We start from the raw sequence: 27,559 nt of genomic DNA on the forward strand, positions 1-27,559 counted from the left end.
GGAAGAAATAGGAAATCCGTTGGAAAAAACAAAAACAGAACAGAGGCGGAGCAAAACAAATCGAACTAGGCTCCTAAGAGCCCATGGCAAAACTGTTTATCAGTGTATGTTAAGAACCGGTGGTTGAAGATTTTAACGGGTCAGGCAGCGGCCATTCCTGTGGGTGAGGGTGTGTAGATGTTCTTTGTGACTGAGAATAAAGTTCTGACTATTTAAGGAATATTGGATGTTTTATAAGGGGCGAGAAAAAATCTACTTAGAGACATGTGTGTGTTTACTGTTCTATATATGTGTGTGCTGGCGCAGGTTGGCAAGACCTCCGTCAAGGGGTAGAAAACATTTTTTGTGTACGTGTGTGCGTTTGATCGCTCGGCTGTCAGTGGTTAAGCCGCTCTACACAATGGCTACTGCAGTAAGAACCGTTGGGTGGCAGAAAAAAATATATTATGTTTTATGTGTGCGTGTGTTCGTCTGAACCTGCCTTGTCAAGGAAACCCCCCGTCATCAAAAAACAAAAAACAAAAAACAAAGCCCCGTTTATCTTACGGGAGTAATTCCCCTTGCAGTGGTTAATCGTAATTATCTTAAAGGCTATTTCAGAATTTGTTACCAAGGGCTATGGGTGCAGGTATTATTTATAAACGCTATTTAAAAGCCAGATAAGTGTAACGCCGCCAATGGGGGCATCGAAAAGCCGACTGTAAAAGTCCGTTTACCATCCGGCCTCTGGCGAACAAAATATGGAAGAGTTCGGAGACACAAAGGTTGCACTTCCTTCTGCCCCTATCAAATGGGAGGGCCACCGACAAAATTGACCATTCCAGCCTGTAGCTTGAGTTCGTATCCTTCAATCGCCATATTAGCTTGCTGAGTCCCGTGGTCTGGCGTTTGTTCATGTCCCGAAAAGTTGCGTAATGATTGGAGATTCGCAAAGCCAATCTTGACGATGAGGCCCCTACATAAGTTTAGACATCTGAGTCCGTGTAAACCTTGCATTGGTAGACGGCGTTTCTGATCTTGGAATTCGCCGACGTGAATCTTATTCTGCTAGGATTAGTTTCTGAAATTAGAACTGCGTTCCTGTCACTATATTTGTTACGAGAACTGCAGCCACTTACTACTTTATTTTCCACTACGTCACTATTAACTAACGGAATAACCCCTGATTCTCCACTATCTATCAGAGTGCTGTCATTGCTAGTGCCCGTGGTGCTGCTATTGCGGGAAATGATGCTGGGGTTGCTATTGGGGCTCTCTACCCTACTCCCATTGTTACCGTCAACCACAACACCCCTATTTATAACTATACCCCTAGTGTGTACTCCTTGGCTGGAGCTGAGATTATGTGTCACTGTACTGGATCTCATATTATTACTACTATAATTATTCCTACTGAGCATTAAACCGGGAGCGGAAGAGGCTGTGCCTCCGGAAAAAGGTGATAGGGTCTTAGTAAGTAGCCTATTATTATGGGAGGCGATTATCTGGGCGAGGTTTTCTTCCACGAGAACGAAGATCTAAAATCGAACCGGACAACAGCATCGTCCGAATACGGCCGGCTTTTTAAAACATTGGATACGCCGCCACCTAACCCAAGACTGAAGAAGTTTGAGGACGACTTGTGGGACATAGTTAGAAAGATTAAGTTCAGGAAGTCACCCAGGAGAAATGTCCACCTCAGATACCTAGATAAAATTACCAAGGACATTAATAGAACGGACGGAGTCCTGGTCCAGTCCGACAAGACCAGGAACACATACAAGCTACCCATTAAGCAGTACCTAGATTTACTCGGTAAAGAGATCAAGAAAAATTATAGAAAAACCAATTGGAGTACCCTGAGGAAGGTAAACTTGGAAATTAAGGAAATAATATTTAAACACTGAATTCAAATGAGAACTCAGCCGCTTAGCCCTAAGCAACCCAGATTTATAGTGAAGGACCATAAACCGAACTTCCACACCAACCCAGCGCTAAGACTCATATGCCCTGCTAGCTCTGATATCGGGATAATCAGTAAGTACATTTTAGATAAATATATCCCTAGTTTAGTAAACAAGCTGAAGCTCAGCCTCTGGGCCAACTCCTCGCAGGTAGTGAAGTGGTTCTCTTCCATCCCCAATAAGAACCGTACTAGGTTCATTCAGTTTGATATCGCCAGCTTCTACCCCTCGATTAACCCTAGTGTGCTCACAACAAGGCTGGCCTCACCAGAGAAGAGATAGATATCATTTTAGTTGCCAGGAAATCGTTTATTAAGTTTGATAATAAGTTGTGGATCCGTAAAGATACTCCCAATGAATTTGATGTGCCTATGGGTAGTTCGGATAGTGCGCAGATAGCCGATTTGGTCGGAATATATATTCTCTACGAATTGTCCGACCAATTCCCGGAGATCGCGGGCGGCCTGTATCGTGACGATTGTCTGTTTTACCTGCAAAACACCACGAACAGAATAGTGCAGAAAACTAAGAGCAGGTTAGCTAGGTTTTTTAATAGAATGGGCATGAGTATAGTTTTTGATAATGAACTCACCAAGGCTAATTTCCTAGACGTTACACTTAACCTTAATAGCGACTCATACTGCCCTTACCATAAGCCTTCCACTAATTTGAAGTATGTCAGTGTCTTCTCAAATCATGCCAAAACCGTAACAGACAATTTGGTTAAAAACATCTCTCTAAGATTGTCTGGCTTGTCCGCCAGTGCCGATATTTTTATGCAGAAAGCGGAATTTTATAACGCCGCACTATCCAAGGCCGGTTATAGGCAGAAGGTAATTTATATTGATCCGGCCCTTCCGATGCCATCATTCGGTCATCAGGATAGGGCCGTCTATAATAACATAAACAATTTAAGTAGGGACGGGAGCGCGGCGGGTGCTGGGGCAGTCGCTCCCGCATTTAATTTAGCGAACAAGGACAATTATCGGTCCGGGAGATCTCACACTAACCCAAAACCCGTTATTCATCCGAGAATCACCCACCCGAATGCGAGAGCTGGCGTCCCGACCCATCACACAGATAGGAATAAGCATATATGGTTTGTAATTCCCTTTGGTAAGCAGATTAGAACTAACCTCCCCCTCATGTTTAGACAAGCCATCGCCAATAACTTCCCCAGAAATTCCAAATATTAACTCCACGGTTAACTCGCATAAAGTTAGGATAGCTTTCTCCAACACTAAAAACCTCGCCCAGATAATCGCCTCCCATAATAATAGGCTACTTACTAAGACCCTATCACCTTTTTCCGGAGGCACAGCCTCTTCCGCTCCCGGTTTAATGCTCAGTAGGAATAATTATAGTAGTAATAATGATATGAGATCCAGTACAGTGACACATAATCTCAGCTCCAGCCAGGGAGTACACACTAGGGGTATAGTTATAAATAGGGGTGTTGTGGTTGACGGTAACAATGGGAGTAGGGTAGAGAGCCCCAATAGCAACCCCAGCATCATTTCCCGCAATAGCAGCACCACGGGCACTAGCAATGACAGCACTCTGATAGATAGTGGAGAATCAGGGGTTATTCCGTTAGTTAATAGTGACGTAGTGGAAAATAAAGTAGTAAGCGGCTGCAGTTCTCGTAACAAATATAGTGACAGGAACGCAGTTCTAATTTCAGAAACTAATCCTAGCAGAATAAGATTCACGTCGGCGAATTCCAAGATCAGAAACGCCGTCTACCAATGCAAGGTTTACACGGACTCAGATGTCTACACTTATGTAGGGGCCTCATCATCAAGATTGGCTTTGCGAATCTCCAATCATTACGCAACTTTCCGGGACATGAACAAACGCCAGACCACGGGACTCAGCAAGCTAATATGGCGATTGAAGGATACGAACTCAAGCTACAGGCTGGAATGGTCAATTTTGTCGGTGGCCCTCCCATTTGATAGGGGCAGAAGGAAGTGCAACCTTTGTGTCTCCGAACTCTTCCATATTTTGTTCGCCAGAGGCCGGATGGTAAACGGACTTTTACAGTCGGCTTTTCGATGCCCCCATTGGCGGCGTTACACTTATCTGGCTTTTAAATAGCGTTTATAAATAATACCTGCACCCATAGCCCTTGGTAACAAATTCTGAAATAGCCTTTAAGATAATTACGATTAACCACTGCAAGGGGAATTACTCCCGTAAGATAAACGGGGCTTTGTTTTTTGTTTTTTGTTTTTTGATGACGGGGGGTTTCCTTGACAAGGCAGGTTCAGACGAACACACGCACACATAAAACATAATATATTTTTTTCTGCCACCCAACGGTTCTTACTGCAGTAGCCATTGTGTAGAGCGGCTTAACCACTGACAGCCGAGCGATCAAACGCACACACGTACACAAAAAATGTTTTCTACCCCTTGACGGAGGTCTTGCCAACCTGCGCCAGCACACACATATATAGAACAGTAAACACACACATGTCTCTAAGTAGATTTTTTCTCGCCCCTTATAAAACATCCAATATTCCTTAAATAGTCAGAACTTTATTCTCAGTCACAAAGAACATCTACACACCCTCACCCACAGGAATGACCGCTGCCTGACCCGTTAAAATCTTCAACCACCGGTTCTTAACATACACTGATAAACAGTTTTGCCATGGGCTCTTAGGAGCCTAGTTCGATTTGTTTTGCTCCGCCTCTGTTCTGTTTTTGTTTTTTCCAACGGATTTCCTATTTCTTCCTGAAGAGAAAGACACAATATGGTCTCATTATTCAATCGGATTTTGGTAAATTGTACCTTTCGAAACACGTGTAGAATGAAATAAAACGATTTCTGTTCAATCTTCGTTCAGCTCCATTTCTTCAATTCACCAATAATATTTTATATATATATATATATATCTTTCCCTCTCTTTCTCTGTCTTTTCATTTACATTTCCCTCTTACACTCTTCATCCTCCTACTACTGTAACTTCCTCTCTTTCTCTCTAACATTTCCTCCTTTATCTCCTGAACATGCTGTCTGCTCTAACTATTCCTCTCTACCTCAGAACACTAGAGAACACTACCTCAAAACACTAGAGAAGTCATATTATTTGTCTCTTCTATCCAGTGATCATCGCCAGGTCATATTTAATTAACACTATATCTGAATTCTCATTAATTCATTAAATTAGTACTTTTTTTCCCTTTTAGTGTTAATAGAGGGTGATTATGTGAGACAACATGGTTGCTTTACCTGTAACAAATAGCAGCTAGATTGCCTTCAAACCACTTTCTACTGTCTCTTAGTAAAGACATATCTGATGATGTATTTCTGGACATACTGTATCAGAAATAAAGAATGGCTGGTCAAGCTGAAACATCTTTGATTGTAGGTCTGCTAGCTCAAGAGAGGTATGGAGCTAAATAATCAGATATATTTTATGTACATTATAAAATAAAAATTAAAAATCAGTGATGGCCTTTTCCCCATAAAAACCAACAACCACCTCAATGTGGTATAGGGGTGAAACAGAAATTTAGCTAATGATGGCAATGGTACTTCAATGATAATCTAAATAATAAATGATATACAAAGTAATCTTAAAAGACAAGAGATTTTAATGGAAAAAATTTCCTGTTTTACAGAAAAAGGGTTCAACAAAATGTTTAAACTTTAATTTTTTTTTAAATTGTTATTTTACAGAAAAAGGCTTAATAAAATGTTGAGCCTTGAAAGTTAGAAGCTAGAATTGAAACCATTTAAAAAAATTTAATTGGCATTTCGTTGTACTTTTTGAAATGCTCATCTCATTAGCAAACATCTTATTTTCAAAGGTGCAGGGAATACCACTACTTCAATCCCCTTCTATTAATAAATGAAGATTAACTATATCATTTCTTTTAGGAGCACAAATAGAAGAATATGATGGGGGATTAAGGACAGAAGGAGACAAATGATGGAATGGAGGAGAGAAAAGAAAAAGGAGGGGTGGAGGAGAGGAGAAACATGAAACAAAGGCAGTTCCAGGAAGAAGGATAATGAGCTATTCAAAGAGGAAAGATGGAAGGAGGTGAATGATGGAATGAAAGAGAGAAAAGAAAAAGAAAGAAAAGAGAAAAGGAAAAGAAGAGAGAAGAAGCAGGAAAGAGAGATAGGTCTGGGAAGAACCCAGATGAAGAGAAACGATTGAAAAATGGAATGGAGAGAAAAGGAAAAGAAAGAGGAGGAAGAGAAGGAAAGAGTTTATTATTAAAACTATTATTGGCAACAAAATGGGAATTAGAATTAAAAATTTTTTTTCTCAATTCCAGTTTCTAACTTTTGAAGGTTCAACATTTTATTAAACCTTTTTCTATAAAACAAATTTTTTTTAGAAAAATTTAAAGTTTGAACTTTTTGTTCAACCCTTTTTCTGTAAAACACATATTTATTTGGGTGTCCTGTTTTCATGGTCAAAATTTTTTCTAACTGCACCATTGTCTTGTATGGTGTCAATGGATGAGAAAATGAGGTATACAATGTAACAGGGCTCTAAAACTATTTTTGTGAATACACGAACCTCCTGAAGTTGAAAAAAAATGCGTTTGGGTTGCAAAATTAGCCATTTTTATTGTGCTTGTGTTGTGTCATATCAAAAGGTATTTGTTTAATGTTTGTTTAATGTCTCATGGGAATCTAAATTATGCTAGAAAATTATGGTGCGAGTGTAAAATATATTTCCAATGATTTTATCTTAAAATCTTATAATCACATCTACTAGATGTTAAACAACCATGAATAGGAGAGAACAAAGAGAAGGGGAGATCAGGTCAGTGGGTGGAAGAGGAGGGTTAGAAAGGCTGAGTATGCCACATAGGGTTAAACCATTGAACTATAATGAGGGAAGAGATAAAAAAGACTTTTGATCAAAAAAGCTGACAATGTTAACAATATACTTTGTGTCATAATATTTTTGGTAAATGCAACATAACATTAATTTGGATATCTTTTATTTGAGATCTAGAAAGAAAATATAGGCAGAATATAGTAAGAGCGTTCAGTGATAATTGAAATCAATTCTGCATTTAATGAATGGTTGTTCCTTTGGTCATAGAATTTTTTTGCGGTGTAGGACACTGATTTTTGTTTAAAGTGATATATACAACTAACTGCACAGTGATAAGATGCTGACTTTTTAAAACTGATATTCAAGTTTTATATACAAGTGATATATACAATTGAAATAAGGTGGCAAAAACAAGATCAAGCAAAGAAATATTTCTCATTAGTAAAACACTTTCAGATATTAAAGATAGTCAACTACCTCCAAAGAAATTCTGCAATATTTCTACCACACAAGGACAAACAATCCTAAAATGCAAGAAAAGCATATTGTTTGTTGTGGTGTAAGACATCATCACCAACTGAAATGTGATAGTGACTGTTGTTTGTTGAATAAGATTGTTTCAATACATAACAAAGTGTGAATGGATCAAGTGAAGAAGAAAGTTTTAGATTTACTACAGACACATAAAAAGCTGGTGTCTCTGAAAAGTAGAAAAAGTTTAAAAGAGCAGCCGAAACAAGAGAGCTTCACCAAAAATCTGCTACCTGATCTTTTTGACATAATTACCAAAGATGTAGAGAACATTATCAAAAAAGACAAGGAAGAAACTGAGAAAGACAAGCATGAAAAGATCATGTTCATATGAGATCAAAGGGGTCCCAGAAAATGTATGATTGGCAGAAAAGATTCAAGATACACCAAAGCTGTTGGGAGACAGGAAAGCAAAAGGAAAGATTATTTAACATAGAAAATCATCCAAGTCATCATCATTGTTCGACTGTGGTCAAGGCAATGGAATTTACTATGCTACGCCAGACTTCATGGTCCATCATAGCATTACGGAGGTCCTGTTGCTGGATGCCTGTATCCCTGGAGATTACATCAGGGTAGGAGAGTGTGCGCTCTCTGGTATCGTGAGTAGATGGCTTCCAGAGGAGAAGAGTAGAAATTGCCTCGTTTTCAGCTCTACAACAATGTCCGGCAAACTGGACTCTCCTACCTTTCACAAGAGATGATACAGGTGGTTGTTTTCCATATATTTGTATTTTGGTTGGATGACACTTCAACGAGAGATTTTGAACTCTCATAAGGAGGCGAGTGTAAGTTCCATCCAGTCGCCTCTCAAGCTTTACTTGTTTCTCCCTTTCTTTCTTCGTTTCTTTCACCGCATCGTCCTCAAGCTAACTTGCTTGTTTGCTGTGCTAAACTCACTTCCGGTTGCAGCTTACGGTTTTAAAACCCTTAGTGTCATGCGGTCCCCTCCATTTCTTTACCAAACGATGCCCGAGACACCAAGCTAAGAACATTTCCTCTTCTTTCTTCTCTCTCATTTTTCCATTCCTGGTTTCCATTCGCCGTTAATTACCTTAAATGTTTTATTACTAGCAGCTTGTTGTTGTTTTTCTTCCGCAAGCTAACCATTGGCAATGACCCCTCAAATAATAATTTTAATTCTATCTCTTAGAATTTCGTTAAGTAAATTACTCGTTTCTCCCCTTGTTTAATTCCGTTTCTTTCACCGCATCGTCCCCAAGCTTACTTGCTTGTTCACTGTGCACCGGCCCTTACCCACCCCCACTACCAGTACCGGATATCTCTACTGTGTTTGTCCCACCATCCCTACCGGCTATCCCTCCTCCCACCACTATAACAGTTGTCTATTCTCACACATACTTCATGGGCTTTCTTATGTTCTATCCTGTCCAGGAATTTGTTACCACCCCTTAAGTTATCTCTTTTCCCAATTCCTCCTCCTTCACTGGTGCTGCCCCCTATATTCCCCTCTCTCCCTCTTTCTCTCTCTCTATTCTCTCCCCTTCTCTTTCTTATCTCTTTTTCTATCTCCCTCCCTCTCTTTATCCCCCTCCCTTGGCCTTATGAAATGAAGTGAAGCAAAAAGTTATTAGGCTGCCCTTGTCAGGTCAGGTCCAATGTATGCAGCATCATATCCTACTACTGGTAAACTGTAAACCAGTACAACCTGTGTCAGAGGGGTAGAAAGGGCTCCTTAGCCGTAGTGAAGGCAATCTGTCTAGGTAGATAACCTTACAATAAATCACTCAGTCCATAGCTTAGAAATACTGGGTTGCCGTCCAGCAGGAACAGCTTTATTTGATGGAGGAGAAAAGACCTTCTTTAGTGCTTGGTTGTACAATGCTTTCCAATGTGTGTAGTTGCAGCACACACACACATTATTAGCCATTTGAAAAGACTATGGAATTTACAATTAACTGCACCAGGATTCCTCTTCCCCAGGGAACCAGACTTAATGGTATACCTGTGGATGTAGGTCGAGCCCCTGCTTTGCTGATCACGTTGCACTTCTCACGTTGCACTTCTCTGATCACGTTGCACTTCCAAGGGCATCCAATGACAGTGATGCCCTCAATCTTAACAGACGGGTATCACCTGATGGAGAATAGTCAGCTCCCAACCAAATAACACCAAACAAACATCTCATCAGCTGTAAAAATCATATGATACTCAGCACCTTCAATGCCCACACCCTCAGTTCTCTCAGCCGTTTAGAAGAACTTGGTGCAAATGCAGAATCACACAGCATTGATATAATAGCTGTCCAAGAACACCCATTCTACCACCCTGACGACATACTTAAATACCATCAAGTCGGTTCTTATCAATTTGTAACCTCCTCAGCATCAAAGAATACTGTTAATTCAAAAGTTGAAGGTATCGGCTTTCTACTTTCATCAAAAGCTAGTGATCGACTTGAGTATACGATCGACTTGAGTATAGAGTCAATCTTGCCTAGAATTTTGGTGCTTGAGATAGATGGAAATCTGAAAACAACATTGGTATGTGTGTATAGCCCACATAATTCGTCTGTGGCAGACGAGATTGAGAATTTTTATACAACCCTTCGTTCAACCATTGAGTAAGTACATCTCCTTAATTTTCTAGTTATAGCTGGTGATCTGAACGCTAAACTAGGACCCGATGAGACCAAGTTTACTTTCAACTCTAAAACTAATCAGAACGGGGAAATGCTCAAAAACTTTTTAGAGGAATTTAATCTTTACACCTCCAACAATTATTTTATGAAATCAAAAGGACAACTTTGGACATTCGAGGCTCCACTTGGTGATAGGGCACAAATTGACTACCTCATTTTTCGAAAGAAGTGGCACAATAGTGTCAAAGACTCGATATCTTACTCTTCCTTTAGTTCTGTTGGCTCTGACCACAGAATTGTATCAGCTACCGTTACGCTTAGTCTTCGCTCATCCAAAAAAGCTAAGCCACACCCAATAAAAACGATCGACTGGGAGGAAGTCTCGTCTAACCCCAATATGTCCAAGCAATTTACTATTGAGGTCTATAACAAATTTCAATCTTTGTCTACTTCTGAAATAGATGTTGAGAACATTGAAGAAGTCTACAGCAGCTTCATCAAATCAACAGAGGAAGTTGCACTGGCTACTCTTCCCCAAAAAAAGAGTAGGGGCCAGAGCAAACCTTCTAATTCTCCAAATGTCATCGAAGCCAGAAACCATCTAAAGTCTATATCACTAGCTTACCACCGTTCTCCATCACAGTCACTGAAGATCCAACTCATAACTGCCAAGAAGAATCTTGATGATGCTTACTTGAACGCTGAGGTCGACTTTATCAACGGCAAAATTAGCAAACTATCCAAAGAGCACATTAGTAAAAAACATCATCTTGCCTGGAAATCCATCAAAGACCTATCAGGCAAAAATTCTGGGTCATCAATTAGAATTAAAGGGGGATCAGCTAAGAAGCGTTTAGAAAATTGGTCAACTCATTTTAAAAACCTTCTTGGAAAGAATGCCAAAATCCCTGATAACTCCACTCTTCCAAGTGTGCCTATATCAGATACGCTGGAAATCAACACCTCCCCTTTTACCATATTTGAACTAACAGCAGCCACTAAACAACTGAAAGCCTTGAAAGCATTTGGTTCCAACAACATCCCAGCTATAATTTGGAAGGATGATAGATTTCACTACTTTTGCTCAATCTTTGCAGCCACACACTTTCCACTTTTGTAGCTCCAAAGATTTGGCACCAATCTCAAATCATAACAAACTGATTCTAAACCATCTCATCCTTTTTGTTGAACCTTTGCTCTGAAAGAACCAAAATGGATTCAGACATGGGCGCTCAACGTTGAGCCAAATACTGTGCCTACGCAGACTTATTGAAGAATCAAAAGCATTTAATCGCGATTTTACAATGGTGTTTGTAGACTTTTCTAAAGCGTTCGACTCTGTAGATAGGTACAAGATATTTGAAATCCTTAAGCTCTATGGGATTCCAGACAAAATCATTTCTGCCATCAAGGTCCTCTACGCAGATGCGTCTACAACCATCTTAACCCCTGATGGAGAAACATCATCTTTCTCAATCAAAGCTGGAATACTGCAGGGAGACACACTCGCCCCATTTCTCTTCATCATTGTCATTGACTATGTGCTACGTATGTCAGTTGATACCATTTCTGGCAAGGGCTTTGAAATAAAACCTAGAAGAAGTTCCAGACACAGCTGAATACTTAACAGACACTGACTTTGCTGACAACATCGCTCTTATCAGTGATTCTCTCTCCAATGCCCAGTCTCTTTTACAATCTCTCGAACAAGCCTCAAATTGTGTAGGTCATTACCTCAACGAGACCAAGACTGAATATGTAAACAAGTGTCTGTCCAACAGTGGTTTCATCATCCATACTCTCAACAGTACGCCCTTAAATATGGTTTCTGATTACAAATATCTTGGGTCATACATATTATCTGGAAAAAATTTTCCAACTAAAAAGGGTATGGCCTGGTCAGCCTGTAATGATATGCCTAAGATCTGGTCATCAAATCTAAGTAGAGACTTCAAACTTAAAATCTTCAAAGCCACAGTCGAACCAATTCTACTATATGGCTCGCCTGAGACACCAAGCTAAGAACATTTCCTCTTCATCTTTCTTCTCTCTCATTTTTCAATTCCTGGTTTCCATTCGCCGTTAATTACCTTAAATGTTTTATTACTAACAGCTTGTTGTTTTTCTTCCACAAGCTAACCATTGGCATCATCCAAGTACTGGGGAACCTTCCACATGAACAAAAGGATAACGCCTGTGCAGCCGCCTAGGTGGTTTGGAATGGCAATTAAATGTATTTCAAATATTTCAGCAGGGTTTCCCATGCTTAAGTGCTAAGTGAACAATGAACATATAGTCATAATATTTCCTATTAAATATCAGCTGAATAGTTATGTACTGGGGATTCTTTTTATGGTACAACTTGTATTATATACTTTAAAAGTATATTCAAAAATGTATCTTGGAAGGTGATTTAGAATTTAAAAAATTTGCTAACCATGTTACATTGTACTTGTCATAAAATCATTAAAAGTAAATTATGCACCTTAATTTTCTAGCATGATTTAGATCCACATGAGACTTATGAAATAAATATTAAAGCACAATAAAAGTGGCCAAAAAGTGCATTTTTTTCTACTTCAGGAGGCTTATGCACGCACAGAAATGGTTTTAGAGCCCTGTCACTTTGTATACTTCATTTTTTCATCTACTTGCACCACACAAGACAAAAGGGCAGTCAGAAAAAATTTTGACCCTGGAGACAGGACACCCCAATATATATATATATATATACATACATACCAGAGTAAGCACATAGATGCAAAACAAGATGGAAAAAAATAGTACTCAAATACCAGAGGTAGAGTAATATGTTCTATTAAAAAGCAGCAAAAATATCACAAAAACTGTTACTCAGATTGTTTGTCAGACAGTTTTGTTTAGAATGGAACAAAATAAATATACAATTAGTTTGATAGATACACATTTGAAAATGGTTTTGTTTCATTGGTCCTTTCAACTAACGGTCTTTTCAATGACCGGTTGCATGAAATAACAATTGCGGTTTAAGATCCCATTATTATAAAAATCAATGAAAACCTTAAATCAAAATAGCGTATGTAGAAGGAAAATAAACCTGAATACCCAGGGTAAATAATTAGTGATAAAAAAAATATTAATAAATTTAAATAAATTAAAAGATATATCCTTTTAAAAAAAACTTTTACCCTAAATGAAATATACATTTAGCAATACATACACATACCAAACAGCCTATATATACACTAAACAATACATGGCTGCATACATATACAGACAAATATAGCCAAAAAATAAATATATACAAATGCATATACATGTATCTATGTGCACACATGCACACGCATAATACCTCCTGGTGTATGCTTATATAACTTAGTTGTTACAAGTGAGAGAAAGAAAACAAAAAGAAACTCAGAGAATAACAAGTGGTGGGAGAAAGAAAACAGAAAAAAAGAAAAAGAAATATAAGAAACAGAAAGTTAGAAAGAGAAAAATAGAGGTATAAAGTGAGATGATTTGGATGTTGGCATTCCTAAAAGTATCTTACGAATGTTGGCTACTTCATTCAGCTTGCAAATGCATACATATAAAAATACACATATAAAACGACATGGATATCTACATAAATACAAACATACATACAAATACAAATAAATATACACGTAAATATATATATATATATATATCTTCACACCATAACGTATATACACATACAAACATATAAAAAACTGTCAGATATATAGAATATTAAAATAAGGAAATCATACAATAAATTAATATAAAATAATTAAATGTAATATAAAATACATAAATCTAAAATAAAAAATTTGAATTTATAAAAAAGAGTAAAAATGAGTAAAAAATAAACCTCAGTGAAACTTCAGTTTAAATTTGTGAAACAGTTGAAGGCTTTCTTAAAAGCCAGATGTAAAATATAAAATGTGATGTCGAATTATGTAGTAGCATTGTAATACGAAAATAACTATATATAAGGTATAACGCCAAATTCAAATGTGAAAGTCAAAAATTTTACCCATATGGTATTTTTTCAGTTGACATTTTAACTCTTGCAGCATGCCTGCAGATATTTAAGAGCCTGCATGTTTATCCTGGAACAGGATGAAGAACTTTTCTGAGAGACAAAGATCATGTCGCTCAATGTTTGTGTGATGGGGCTTTTGTTTCCAAAATTGTCCAGCTGATATTGAAAAGGTGGGTGTTATTCTCTTGCAATTGCAAGACTTGTTGCTGTCCTATTCTCGGGGTATCGGAAAGAATTTTAGCGGGAATAAAACCAAATCTTGAAGGAATTTTCCAAAGCCCCTGTGTAAGTTTTATATTCTTGTGAGCCATCTATTTGTACTTCAGCTCTGTAAACAGTTCCTTTTTCAAGACATTTACCTTCTAATGAGAAGCAAGTCTTATCTTTGCAATTGCAGTTCCTCAGCTTATATTCAGCACTGTGTTATTTTTGTAATAATTTTTGTGTTATGTTGATTAATAAAAGAGGTAGTTTTTGCAACAAGAATAGCTAATCTTCAGTATTCTACTAAAAATTCTATAGAACTTATGGATAGATTGAAAATGTTTAGAAACTAATTTTAAGAATTCCTTACCTATTTTAGTTTTTATGGCAATATTAAGTGCTGCATTAAACCACAAAACTTTCCTAGTTCTAGTTCTATGTTGTCTATTATTGTTAGAATTAGCTTGACTATACTGGATTTTCTCCGAAAATCTGCTTTTCCTTAATGCATTATTATAATACGGCACAGCATTTTTAAATGCTGTCTCATCTTTTTTATTGATGATATGCACCTTCCTATATCACTAACTAGGTTCTTAAGAATTATGGGTGGATGATTTGATTCTTTGCTAATATAACATAGCTTTTTATTGGATTTGCAATAGGGTTTAAATTTATCTATTTGCAAATCTAAGTTTATATCTAAAAGAATCCACATTATTATGGTTACTTTCTATCACAATCCATAAGCCCATTCTTTGGAAGAAAGTAATCAGATTCTTCATAAGTTTATGCAACTCATGGCCATTTAAATTATGGGTGACTCTAAGACCTTCAACCCTGTATAATCCTGCATCTATAAAAGGGAATTCTAGATGCAGGTTATGCAAAATATAAGTTCCAAAATATAAGCATACACAACTCCACCCCCATCATATGTCCCCGTCAGTACATCAAATAGAGAATCCTCACTCTTTTTGACCCAAGTGGAATCACTGTAAAAAAAGAGGGATTTCCTTGCATGCAGGATAATATCTATTTCTAAGCTTGGTGAAACCTAATGATTTTAGAAGCAAAGGCCTAGATATTAAAAATCAACAGTATCAAACAATATGGGGTGTGTAGTTTGTCTTCAAACCCCATATATAGCTAGCCAACTTAGTGACTTTACTTTTGTAGATGTGCCAGAAAGAAGACTGGCATATCTACAAAAGGCAGCGAGCTGGCAGAAATGTTAGCACGTCAGGCTTAGTGGTATTTCATCTGCCATTACATTCTGAGTTCAAATTCTGCCGAGGTCGACTTTGCCTTTCATCCTTTCGGGGTCAATAAATTAAGTACCATTTACACACTGGGGTTGATATAATCGACTTAAACCCTCTGTCTGTCCATGTTTGTCCCCTCTATGTTTAGCCCCTTGTGGGCAATAAAGAAAGAAGAAAGAAGACTGGCAGTTTGCATAATGTCTTTTAAAATTGCCTTCACATAAACTGATGTAATTTTTCTTTTCAATTATGTTATCTTGAAGTATTGCTGTGACTTTTATTTCATAAGTATGGGGCTTATCATCCATATCTGGTCAGGTGGGCAAGCTTCAGGGTCTTGACAGATACAACTGGGAGTGGAATCTTGGTGAGGCATGCAAATGGCAATGTTCTTCATGTATGATATTTTTATCAAATGCCTATTAAAAATCTTCCTGGGAAATGCTTACCTAAAAGAGCCAGGAATTTCTTGCCTACATTAGTTTTAATGTTTAGAGAGAGGAGGGAGGCAAATGATATTAATTTCCTAGGTCTATTTTAAGTTTCATATTTTTAATTGAAGGGTTGTAATATATCTTATCTTTGAAGGGGCTGCCTTATCAAATATTTCCTTTGAAGAGAGATTAGATATTTAATAAGGCATATGGGTTTGAAGATCTACAGCACACCACATACAATCAAGTGGAGAATCATGGAGAAATCTATGCCAACTTATTTCTCCAACTTAGGCAAAGCTGAAAGATTGTACATTCTTTTTTGATCCAAGAATTCCACCACACTACTTAATTCCAGATCTGAAATTTTCAGCAAATGCAAGCATATGGACAAATTTCTTTTGGTGAACGGAGGACATCACCCTCTTCAAATTGAGTAGCAGTCTTGCTGACTTTGGACTCCTCTCCACTGAATTAGTGTACATCAGCTTGTTTAAGTATGATTTCTACAGTCAAAGGAGACAACTTTAATTTTCTTGTCTTCTCCCTTTGTTTTATTGCACTTTTTGCATAAACCTTGTTTTTTTTCTTGTGGTTTCTCATATGTACCAGTGTCCTGATTTTCAAAAAGGACAAACCATGTGCCCAGAACCTAAAGATTGATTGGAGACACAAAACATGTTATAAAAATCTGCCTAATCATGTGTCTCAATGGCAAGAAATTATTAGTAGCTCTTATTTTAATACAGTGTACATTGAATGATATCTCTCACTAAATGAAGTACTTTTTTGTTAATCTTACCATAACAGAACAGTAAACACTGTGTGTGTGTGTGTGTGTGTGGTGTGTGTGTGCGCGTGTATTAGCAATAATTATAACAATAGAGAATATGGAGACTGGCACATCCCCAAAATTTATTTACTATTTCATACAGCATATTTTTATGGTTATGATGACCTACACATATTTCCACTGCACAGAGTATAGGCAGTTACATATGCAACTGGGCATAATTTTCTGTGCGGATTCATTCAGGGTCTTTCAACCAGCTAGGCTTGAAGTGAACCAAATACAGTTAGTTGTTTGTTTGGTAGGGTTCAGGGTGGAGTAAAGGGAAGTTGTTTTGAATCTGAAATCTGATCTGTTTGTAAGCTTGTGTGTTTGACTTCAGTTTTACACCAGTTGCTGGCTGAAGTCAAAGTTTATGTTACTGTTTTGGCAGGTTTATTTGTGTATTGTAGTTGATAGGTACTTAATAAGCTTACTTTCAAGTATAGTTCTTGTAATGTATTTTATTTTAGGGTGATTCAGTTCTATGTTATATTGTTAGTTATTAAGATATCTTTGTAGCTGTGATGTTTATGCTGGGTAGAGGGCATGTCCTAATCATGTGCTTTGTTTTACTAGGAAGCAATACTACTGTTTTGCACTATTTAATTTTTTCTTTGAAAACTTTTTCACTATTCTTGGTCTGTTAACGGCTAAGCGTTCAGACGAGTAATACTGGCATTGATGTAGCAACATTTGAAATTTTGTCTAGGTGAATCTAGCTGAACAGAACTAATCAAATGTAATTTGGAAAGTTCAAAACCTAGGTGCTAGATTATCCACATCTGGGTTGTACATTTATTTAGTGTTCTTCCTACAGGTAAGATGAAATTTTTTATGTTCACCCCCCACCTCCCCAACATCTTTGCCAGTATATATATATACAGTGAAGCTTTACTGTAGTGTCGTATATTATCGATTGCTATTTCCAGTAAATATTGGTGCATTGTTGTACCACTATCCTATATATATATATATATAAATGTAACCGTACATTGAATGTTGGTGGTTTTTGCTCATTTTTCTTTCTTTCTCTTTGGACTTTCCTGTTTCTGATAAAGAGCTATACTTGAAATGTTGACAACAACTCTCTCCCTTCGCCGAGTGTCAGTATATTTCTTGTGAACATTGTCATGTTCAATATTTTGCTTTTTTCTCTGTTTTTTAATTGCCTATTTATTTGAATTGACTATATATATTTGTTATGCTGTAAATATTTTTATGGTATAAGCTAACAATTCTGCCTTTTGTTTTTTTTTTTACTGATAGCTTGTAGTTCACTTAACCTTCAGTAGATAAGTTAGCTAATGTGGTGTTATATTGCTTTCAAATTTGGTGTTTATAACAAAAATTAACTTTAAAAATGTGAATAATTATAAATTGACTTTTAAGATTGGGATAGACCTTTGCTGAGCATGAATCACTTTCTGGGTGATCATGTTAATGATTATACTACATAGAACCTACCATTTTCCTTTATCATATTAGATGAGAAAAGTAACACTTCCGCCTCCAAAGAGATTAATTTAGAGAACAATAAACAAATATAACTAGAAGAATGGACTATGAATCACAAAATATGTAATGTTTTATTATTCCTACCTGAAGCCTTTTCTCAATTTGCAGGTGCTGAAACTTTGGTGCAGACAAAACGTCTTTCAGACAGAATTAATATTCTAGAAAAGTAAGTTTTGTAATAACCCTTCTATTTGTTGCTTATTCTTAAAAATATGTTGAGTGTAAAAGTCATAGAGTACAACACCTATGTGTTGTAAAGTACAGTATACAACTAAATTAATAGAGACTCAGATGCTCTCTCTTGTATTTCATTTACATTCTGAGTTCAAATTCTGCTGGACTCAACTTTGCATTTAATTGTTCTAAGGTCAATAAGATAATTATCTACCATTTACTGCATTGATTAAATCAGCTTCCAAGAAATGGGTGGCCTAGCCTATGTTAGAAATTTGTATTATGTTATGTCCTTTTACTTTCTGACATTGATTCCTGCTGAGATGATCTTTTCTTTTCATCCTCCATATGATCAACTGTACTATTCCTTGAAAATTTGTTGCCTGTGTTACAAATCAATATTTATAACTACACTGTGCATTGTAGATATAAATATTAGAAAATGCTACATCTTTTATGAGAAAGTCATAACAGTATTAAAAATAGCCCTTATTAACAGTTATATTAGATACATACAGACATACATATACCAAATACAGACATATACACATACATACATATACTAAATTCCATCCATAAGGCATTAGTTGACTCAAGGCTGTAGTAGATAGTAGAAGACAAAAGAGTTCCATGCAGTAGGGTTAGGCTCAGAACCACATTGCAAAATGAATTTCAAAATCACACAACCAAACCTATGCCCTTAGTTTAGGAATATAAATTTCTAGTTTGGTATTATGATGATTGGCAGTCAAACCAATGAAAACATGATATATATCTCTCTCTATATATAAACGGCAGTTTGTCTGTGCGTGTTTCTGTGTGTCTGTTTGCTTGTACCCTCACCCTGACCGATTCTGATGAAACTTGACACACACATAGCCCAATGTCATAATTCAAAACTAACGCAGCGAAAATTTTGAAAAGTTCCCCCAGTTCTGAAAAAAATCGATAAATTCGACATGGGGTCGAGAATCAGAAACACAAACTGCAAACTGTCTAGGGGACGCAGCTCCACCTTTTTTTACTCTCAAAAAAAAATTTACCATCATTTTTTTCCATTTTTTTGCTATTTTTTGGCTATAACTCTCTAAAAATGCTTTATAGTTATTTCCCTTACAAACCTGAGCAACGCCGGGCGATACTGCTAGTGTAAGTATAAAAATATGTTTTATCTTTAAAGATGAGGCTGATAATTTAAAAAATTTAATCTTATTTTATTTTCATTTTTCTTATTTCTCCAGGAATTGCGAAAGTGGAGTTGGAAAACAGATTCTTCAACAAGCTATTGATATACTTGATAAATTTGAAGAAGAAGATATTAAGGTCAGTTTCACATATTAATTTTGATATTTTAAACTTTCCTTTAGTTGATGCAATGACAAGTTTTTGGTAATACACAACCTGTCTCAGGCTTCAGTAAAATAGTTATATTATTTTGTTTATCATAAAAGAAACTGTGTTTCTTTTATATGAGTATATTATGACACCCTTTTGCAGGCTACCTCATTGACAAATGATAGTGACCTTCTCATTGGGATGATTCAATGGGCAACATACAGGTAACTTCCATGGTGTGCATGGTGGTAACAGATTTGGTTCCCATAATGAAGAGAAAACCAGGCTGCTGAAGACTTGTGATGCAAATGACCTTATGATCTGCAATACAAACTTCAGGAAATCTGCAAATCACCTGTTCACCTTTCAATCTAGTGAGCACGCTAGGTAGATTGACTACATTCTCACCAGAAAACGGGAAGGATGGCTGCTTATAAATACCAAAACTTTCTCAGGTGAAGAATGCGCCCCTCAACATAGGTTAGTCATTAGTAACCTCAGAAACAGGGCTAAAAGACTACTGAGAAGATAATCAGTGTGAAAAAGAACAGTCTGGAAGCTTAAGGATTCTCTGATTGGCCAGAGATTTAGAGACATGTTACTTGAAGCATTTTACAAAAAAGAGGAAGATATAGTGACATATAACATGGAGGACAACTGGGTTCCTACAAAACAACCTATTGAGGGACACTGACTAAATTTGTAGCTGATGCAAAGTCCCTTCTCAACCTAAAGTGATATGGTGGTGAAATAGTGTTGTTGACAGGGCCATTAGTAAAAAGAAACAGGTCTGGAAGGAGTGGAAGTGTGATGGTAGTAGGGAACTGTATCAGATAGCCAGAAGGGAGGATAGGAGACAGGTATATTTAGCCAGGAAAGAAGCAGAAGAGAGGTTTGCCAATGTTCTGTGGCATGAGGACCAGAGACTTGAAGTGCTTCAGATTGCAAGACAGTGTATAAGAAAAAATCATGTTATAGGAGAAAAACGTGGCCGCATGGATGATAGTTCACTTGCATTTAATGATTCTGCAAAGGAAGAAGCTTGAAAATGCCATTATGAAATGCTGCTAAATGTAAAGCATACATGGGGGAAGAAGGGTCTGCCAAATGTAGACCCAACTGAGGGACTAGCTATCCAAATCAACAATAACTTAGTAGATAAAGCAGTTAAGGATATAAAGACAGGGAAAGTCCCTGGCCCATCGGGAATCACCACTGAAATGCATAAAATATCTGACGGAGTAGAATATGACCTACTCACCTGTATAGTTAATCCAGTTGTCCATGAGGGAGTCATACCCAACAATTGATGTAGCAGCATTATAGTCAGCTGTTACAAAAGCAAAGATGACGCCTTAGACAGAAATAATTACAGAAGCATGAAATTGCTGGACCCAGTAATGAAAGTTACTGAAAGGATAATAGCTCAATTGAATATGAAGAGAGTGAGTGTAGATGAGATGCAGTTTGGATTTGGACCAGGTAGGAGTACAGCTGATGCTATATTCCTGGTTAGGCAACTACTGGAGAAGTATTTAGCCAAAAATAAACCTCTCTATTTGACTTTTGTTGATGTGGAGAAAGTTTTTGACAGGGTCCCCTGTTCCCTTACCTGGTGGTCGATGTGGAAGTTAGGGATAGATGAGTGGTTAGTGAGAGCTGTACAAGCCAAGTACAGGGATGCTGCCAGTAAGGTGAAGGTTGGCAACAAGTATAACAATGAATTCAGTGTACAAGTAGGAATTCACCAAGGTTCAGTTGTTAGCTCCCGCTTGTTTATCTTAGTCCTCCAGGCCTTAACAGATGAATTCAAGACTGGCTTCCCCTGAGGTCTCCTCTATGCTGATGACCTTGTTCTTATAGCTGAATCACTACCTGAACTAGAGAAGAAATTTCAGGTGTGGAGGCAAGACCTGAAATCTAAGGGCCTTAGAGTTAATTTAGCTAAAACTCAAAGTCCTAGTAAGTAGGAAAACAGACATATCACGAGTCCCTTCAGGGAGATGGCCCTGCTTGACATGTAAGAATGGTGTGGATAAAAACTCCTCACGTTGTACCCAGTGCAAGCTTTGGACAAATGAGGTGTAGCGGTATCACAGGAAGATTAACAGAGAATGTAGTCTTTGTATGTGGCAAATGTGTGGAAACAATAAGCACTAAAAATGCACAGACAATACACTCCCTCAAATGCTTGGGTGGATTATTAGAAGTAGTTGATAGCTTTTGTTACCTAGGAGACCAAGTAAGCAGTAGAAGAGGAAGTTCTGAAAGTGTAATTGCTAGAATAAGAACGGGCTGGGCAAAATTCAGAGAACTTCAACTTTTTGTTGATAACTAAGGGCCTCTCCCTCAGAGTGAAAGGCAGATTGTATGATGCCTGTGTCCATACAGCCATTTTACATGGCAGTGAAACATGAGCTTTGACTACAGAGGACTTGCAAAGAAATGAAGCTAGTATGCTCCACTGGATGGGTAATGTCAGTGTGCATGCACAACAGAATGTAAATGATTTAAGAAGAAAATTGGGAATAAGCAGCATCAGATGTTATATACAAGAGAGAAGACTGCACTAGTTTGGTCATGTGATGCATATGGATGAGGACAGCTACATAAAAAAGTGCCAAGCTCTAATTGAGGAGGAAACATATGGAAGAGGTAGATCCTGGAAGACATGAGATGAAATAGTGGGAAAGGATCTTCGGATGCTGGGCCTTACTGAGGAAATGACAAGGGATCAAGAGTTGTGGTGATTTGCTATACTTGAGAAAATGCGTCAAGCTTAGTAAAATCACTGTCATCCATACATTCAGGCTTGTCCTTTGCAGGTGCCAGTACCACATAGAATGTACTTGTGCTGGTGCTCTACAAACACACTTATGTTGGTGGAATGTAAAAAGCTCTAAGCACACTCTGTAAAGTAGTTGGCATTCAGCCATAGAAACCAGGCCACAACAGACAATTGGATTCTGGAAAGCTCCCCAGCTGACCAACTCCATGTCAAACCATCCAGCCCATGCCAGCATGGAAAACAGACATTAAACAATGATGATAGTGATTATGATGATACTCTGGGTTGAGTACTTCCCTAGTGAAATACAGCAATGGAAACATTTATTCAACCACATAATTTTGATAGCACTTCATCAAGTACAAATACAGAGTGAACACAATGGCATTCCTGTTATTATTGATATTATTGTTTATTAACATGACTAAAATAAGAATCGTTAAGATAGCAAAGTTTATTTATTAATGTAATTTTCATTGTTGATGTCCTGTAGCAAGTTTTGCAATATTTTCTCAGTCTTTAATAGTTGAAAATTATTTGTCCTTTTGTTTTCCACTATTTACTGAAAAGCATTTCTTTGAAGATTTTTTTTTTTAACACAATCTACATAGATTTGAATAAAGCTTTGTAATTTCATTTGAAAAATTTCTCTGCATTAAAGTTCAATGGTTGTCAAAAGTTCAATGGTTGTCATGCTTGAAACTCTTTTTCCAGCTGTACAACATTGTTATTGAATTTTAAATTTTTACTTATAAATCATAATGATCAATTAGTAAAAAAAAACATTAGCTTTATTCATGGAGATGAGGCTGATATTTATGACAAAATGAATTAAATTGATCCCTTTTAGTAGAGTTTCCATGCAGTTCTGAAACAGCCACTCAAATTCTTAAGGCCCATTTGAAGTCTATTAACCAGGTAGAGACCATTGATTGTATTAATAGTGCAAATCCACCTTGCTCCCTCCACTATAGCTATTTGCCAATGTGCATGCTTTAAATCGTGAGTAGAGAAAAATTTTCCACCTGACATACCAGAGAAGATTGTCAATTGATGGTATGGGAAAAAAATGGGTATCAATATGTGCATTTAAATAAGCCTTGTAATCAACACACATATGAAGAGATCCATCTTTTTCAATCAGCCCAAAAGAGAATGGGCTGTCTACCACAATAAATTCACAGGACTCATCGGTGTTGTTGAGTTTAAATGTCACTTGAATTGATCCAGCAACCTTTAGATCCAGACCATCAAAAGTGGTTAATCTATTGTGGCATGATTCAATTGGGATACCTAACTGTGAAGCAAATGATAACAGGACTATTGAACATCTCATGATTTCCATATGGTTGCACAGGAATTCCCTTGAGAGTTCTATATATATATATATATATATTATATATATATATATATATATATATATCAGGATACCAAAATAAGCAACCCAATGCAACTATCTCAATAAACATCTGTGTGCCAAATTGAACCAAGGAACAAATTAGAGATTGTATAAAGATTTTTGTAAAGCAACACTTGTGTGAAATATAGTTACAATCCAGTGTGTAGAATGAAGATGATTTATTATTTTTTTTTTGCTTTTTCACCAAAAGTAGTAACTAAATGGAAGTAATGCAGTAAAGAGTTTTATGACCTGTTTTATCAGCAACAGAGATCACATTAATAAAAAATGCCTGCTATCTTAATTATTCTTACTTTAATCATATTAATAAACAGTACACCTGTGGAGTTTGAGAGGACTCTTCATTCTTGTTAAAAATATGATAGCCCCTCTATTGCTGATATCATAAAATGCACTCAGTACACTCTGTAAAATACACTTTTATGGTGTTAGAAAAGGCATTTAATTGTACAAGTCAAGCCCCAAAATGAAACTTACGTACAAGAAGTAGTCATCTGACTCCAGGAGAAACAGCAACAACCAATCCAACCCATGCTAGCATGTAATGTGATGGTGAGAGAAGTGGTGGCAATGGCAGCTGTTGCTAGCATGTAATGTGATGGTGATGGTGAGAGAAGCGGTGGCAATGGCAGTTGTTGCTATTAAGGGTTTGGAGTAGTAGTAAGTATTCACTCTTTTATTGGTAGCTTGATTATTGTAGAGACATACTTATTAGTTTATTTTATGAATAGTTTCTAATGTTAATTCATTTTTTGACTTACTTCTGCCATTCTATTTTGTTCAGATACAGTTCATTTCAATAACTCTAGTCGCTATTTTATTTTTTTCCAGCCCCGCTTAGAAGAATTACTTGGAGAAGAGAAGTTTGATCAATATGCTGGTAAAATATGGCAACTGAAATACTGCAGACAGATGGCAGTGAGCTATTAAGTGCTGCTTATTGGTATTAATTACTAAATATTTCAAAAAAATACTTCAAAAGTTACTGCAGCAAGAAAATATAATGTAAAACCAATGAAATTTGTTGTTTGAAAATTTTTTTTAATTACCTTCTTCTGCTTAATCATTTCTATTGATGTTATTTCTACTCATCTCATTATGAGCTAAAATTTGAAAAACAACAAACCCCATGCTTTTCATTAGAATTCTTTGTTGCTTGGGATATTTCTTCAGAGACTACTGCAGGTTCCTGGATAAACTTCTTTGAGAAACTTGTATACAGATTTATGTATGTCTTTGTTTGCTTTGATTCTGAAACATCTTGTCTACTCTTCAAACTGTTTGTGTACATATTTTGTTTTTGGAGACAAGTTTCAAATTATTTATGTTCTCTCACTTGTCCATGTGTTTTTCTCCAAAAATCATACCTGAAGTAAATGCTACTTTTTACAACATAGTCACCAACTCTCTCTCAAATTTTCATGTTATTTCAATCTAATCCAATAAGGAAGTTTTACTTGTATATATAATTGTCCTCTTCTTTTCCTTAATATTTTTCCTAACTTGTATGGTATCATTTTCCATTACATTTTGTTATAAATGTTTTATCCATAAACTATTTACAATTTTGTAATCAAACATTTCAAATGGATCTCTTCTTCACAAGCTATCATATGTTATGTAAAATGCTATTCAAATAAAGAGTGTGAATATAAATGTTATCAGGTTAACTATTTTATTCAAAAGCTATAAAATTATTGTTCAGTCACTTTCAACTAAGGTTTCTCTTCAAAAGTTGCAAGTAGAATACTCCTACTTAACTTTCCATCCCAGCATGGAAAAACAGATATTATATAATGATGAATGTTGCTATTGATTGAATGAGTTTTCTGTTCTGTTTTCTAATTTCAGTCAAATTTCATGTTTTCTTTAAAGCTCTGATTGCTAAGCATATTTCATGTTAACAATTTTAAGGCTGTTTTATATAGAATGAACCCAGATATATTCTAAAAATAGTTTTTGTTTGTATGAGAGTGTTATGTGTGTGTGGTTGTGCTTCTTATATGATTAGTGATGTTTATTAAGGTAAGTTCTTAGCTGCTAGTGCTGCTTCAACATATATATACTTTATAAACGATATATATGCAGTTACATAGCTGGTTAACGATGCACAGCTACATCTGATAAAATTGCGAGCAGGGGAACAAACCCCTACCATCTTCTGTTGACAGGACCAGTAGACCAGTCCTGGTTTCGGGCTACTTCTGCCATTCCTCAGTTCTGGACACTTAATCTGTTAGAGATGGTAGCAGCTCAGCTCTGCACACAATATATGTATTTCAAGCAAACACATAGTTGCTGATTTTGTAAAACAGAAATGTTAGTTCTAAAATCTCTCTAAGAGATCAACACAGATCAACATGGCTAATGTTCCTGTGAATTTTATCAAGTCCTGAAAGGATGACTGACAAAGTTGACTGCCGTTGGATTTGAAATGAAAGTGCAAATAGCCAGAACCATTGCAAAGCAATCCATTCAATGATTTACTGGCTGTATCAATTAGTGCACAAACATACATATGTGTGTGCATGCATACATACGTATGTATGTATATGCATACATACATAAGAAAAGAAGGGTTCAAAAAATCTAGGCAGATATCAATAAAGCACTCAGTTTTAAATTAATTTGGTTAACTACATCAATCAATCAATCAGTCAAATACACATCCAGGGTAATTTCTCATGTTTGACAAGTAGATCCAAATATCTTTTAGAAAAATTTTGAGAAATTCAGAATATTAGATAACAAAAATACAGATAGAGAAGATCACATCTCTAATTGTATTGTTTCAGTTGATGTTAGTAGATAACAAAAGAATAAGAAATAAACAAGGATTCCACGTTATGACAATTAGAGATATAGAAATTCTACGTCATGACAATTTTGTTTTTACAATTACACAGGCATTTATTCACTTGTATTTGATATTCATAGTTAAAAGAATTCCTTCTAGTCTTCTCTCAGAATTAGGTGTTAAGGCAAGATTATTATTATAATTAATATTAAAACTAGGTGTTAACTATATTATAGGAGTCAGAATTACTTTTACTTAAAGAATTGAAATCTAGTTCTACACATTACTGATTCTACTCTTGTTTACAGATTTTGAGTTGAGATATTCCCTAATTCTCTGTATATTATGTGCTGCTATAATCTCAGTTAAATTTCTAGTGGTTGAATATGAACATTTTATACTATGGTGATTAAATAATTTCCCATATTTAGTTGAAGGTGGGAAGTACTTATCTAGTGCAACAAAGAATTTTCAAAGAATATTGGTAGCTATATAATATTCCTTGATTTATTCTTTCTGTTATTTATATATGTGCTTTTCTTAGTATTAACATTATTAACATTGGATTTTTTCCCACTGTAATTTTTATTGTTAAGTTTATAAGTATTATTATTATTATTATTTCTTTTTATCACAGGTTTTGTTGGAACTCCTGGAATCTTGCATGTACAGCGAGCTTGCTACCTGCAGCCTACAGTACCATGCTATCCATTCTTTTCAGCTATCTAATACTTTCCTGATTATTCTGGCTGTGCCAAGGAGGCAAATCATTATTATTATTATTATTATTATTATTGAGTGAGAGAGTAATGCATGCCATCAAAGTGACACTGGGGTAAAATATACAAAGCCCAGTATACCCATCATGACTACCCGTCTGA

At 36.4% G+C, this 27,559-nt stretch overlaps 1 protein-coding gene across 5 annotated transcripts in view; it reads left to right on the top strand.

The window, feature by feature from the left end:
* The window catches only part of LOC115210218 (serine/threonine-protein kinase Nek4), a 505,173-nt gene extending 480,321 nt beyond the window's left edge, over positions 1–24,852 (top strand). For 4 of the 5 annotated variants that reach the window (XM_036502160.1, XM_036502161.1, XM_036502159.1 and 1 more), the window contains 3 exons: positions 18,273–18,330; positions 19,580–19,661; positions 24,713–24,852. In XM_036502160.1, the coding sequence (XP_036358053.1) occupies positions 18,273–18,330; positions 19,580–19,661; positions 24,713–24,811 (239 nt within the window). In that variant the 3' untranslated portion in view covers positions 24,812–24,852. Of the gene's footprint in view, positions 1–5,835; positions 6,014–18,272; positions 18,331–19,579; positions 19,662–24,712 lie in introns of those variants that run through there. The other variant, XM_036502164.1, reaches the window with a different exon arrangement.
* Positions 24,853–27,559: the final 2,707 nt, after the last annotated feature.

This window comes from Octopus sinensis, linkage group LG4 (genome assembly GCF_006345805.1).
Source record: "Octopus sinensis linkage group LG4, ASM634580v1, whole genome shotgun sequence".
Taxonomy (NCBI): Eukaryota; Metazoa; Mollusca; class Cephalopoda; order Octopoda; family Octopodidae; genus Octopus; species Octopus sinensis.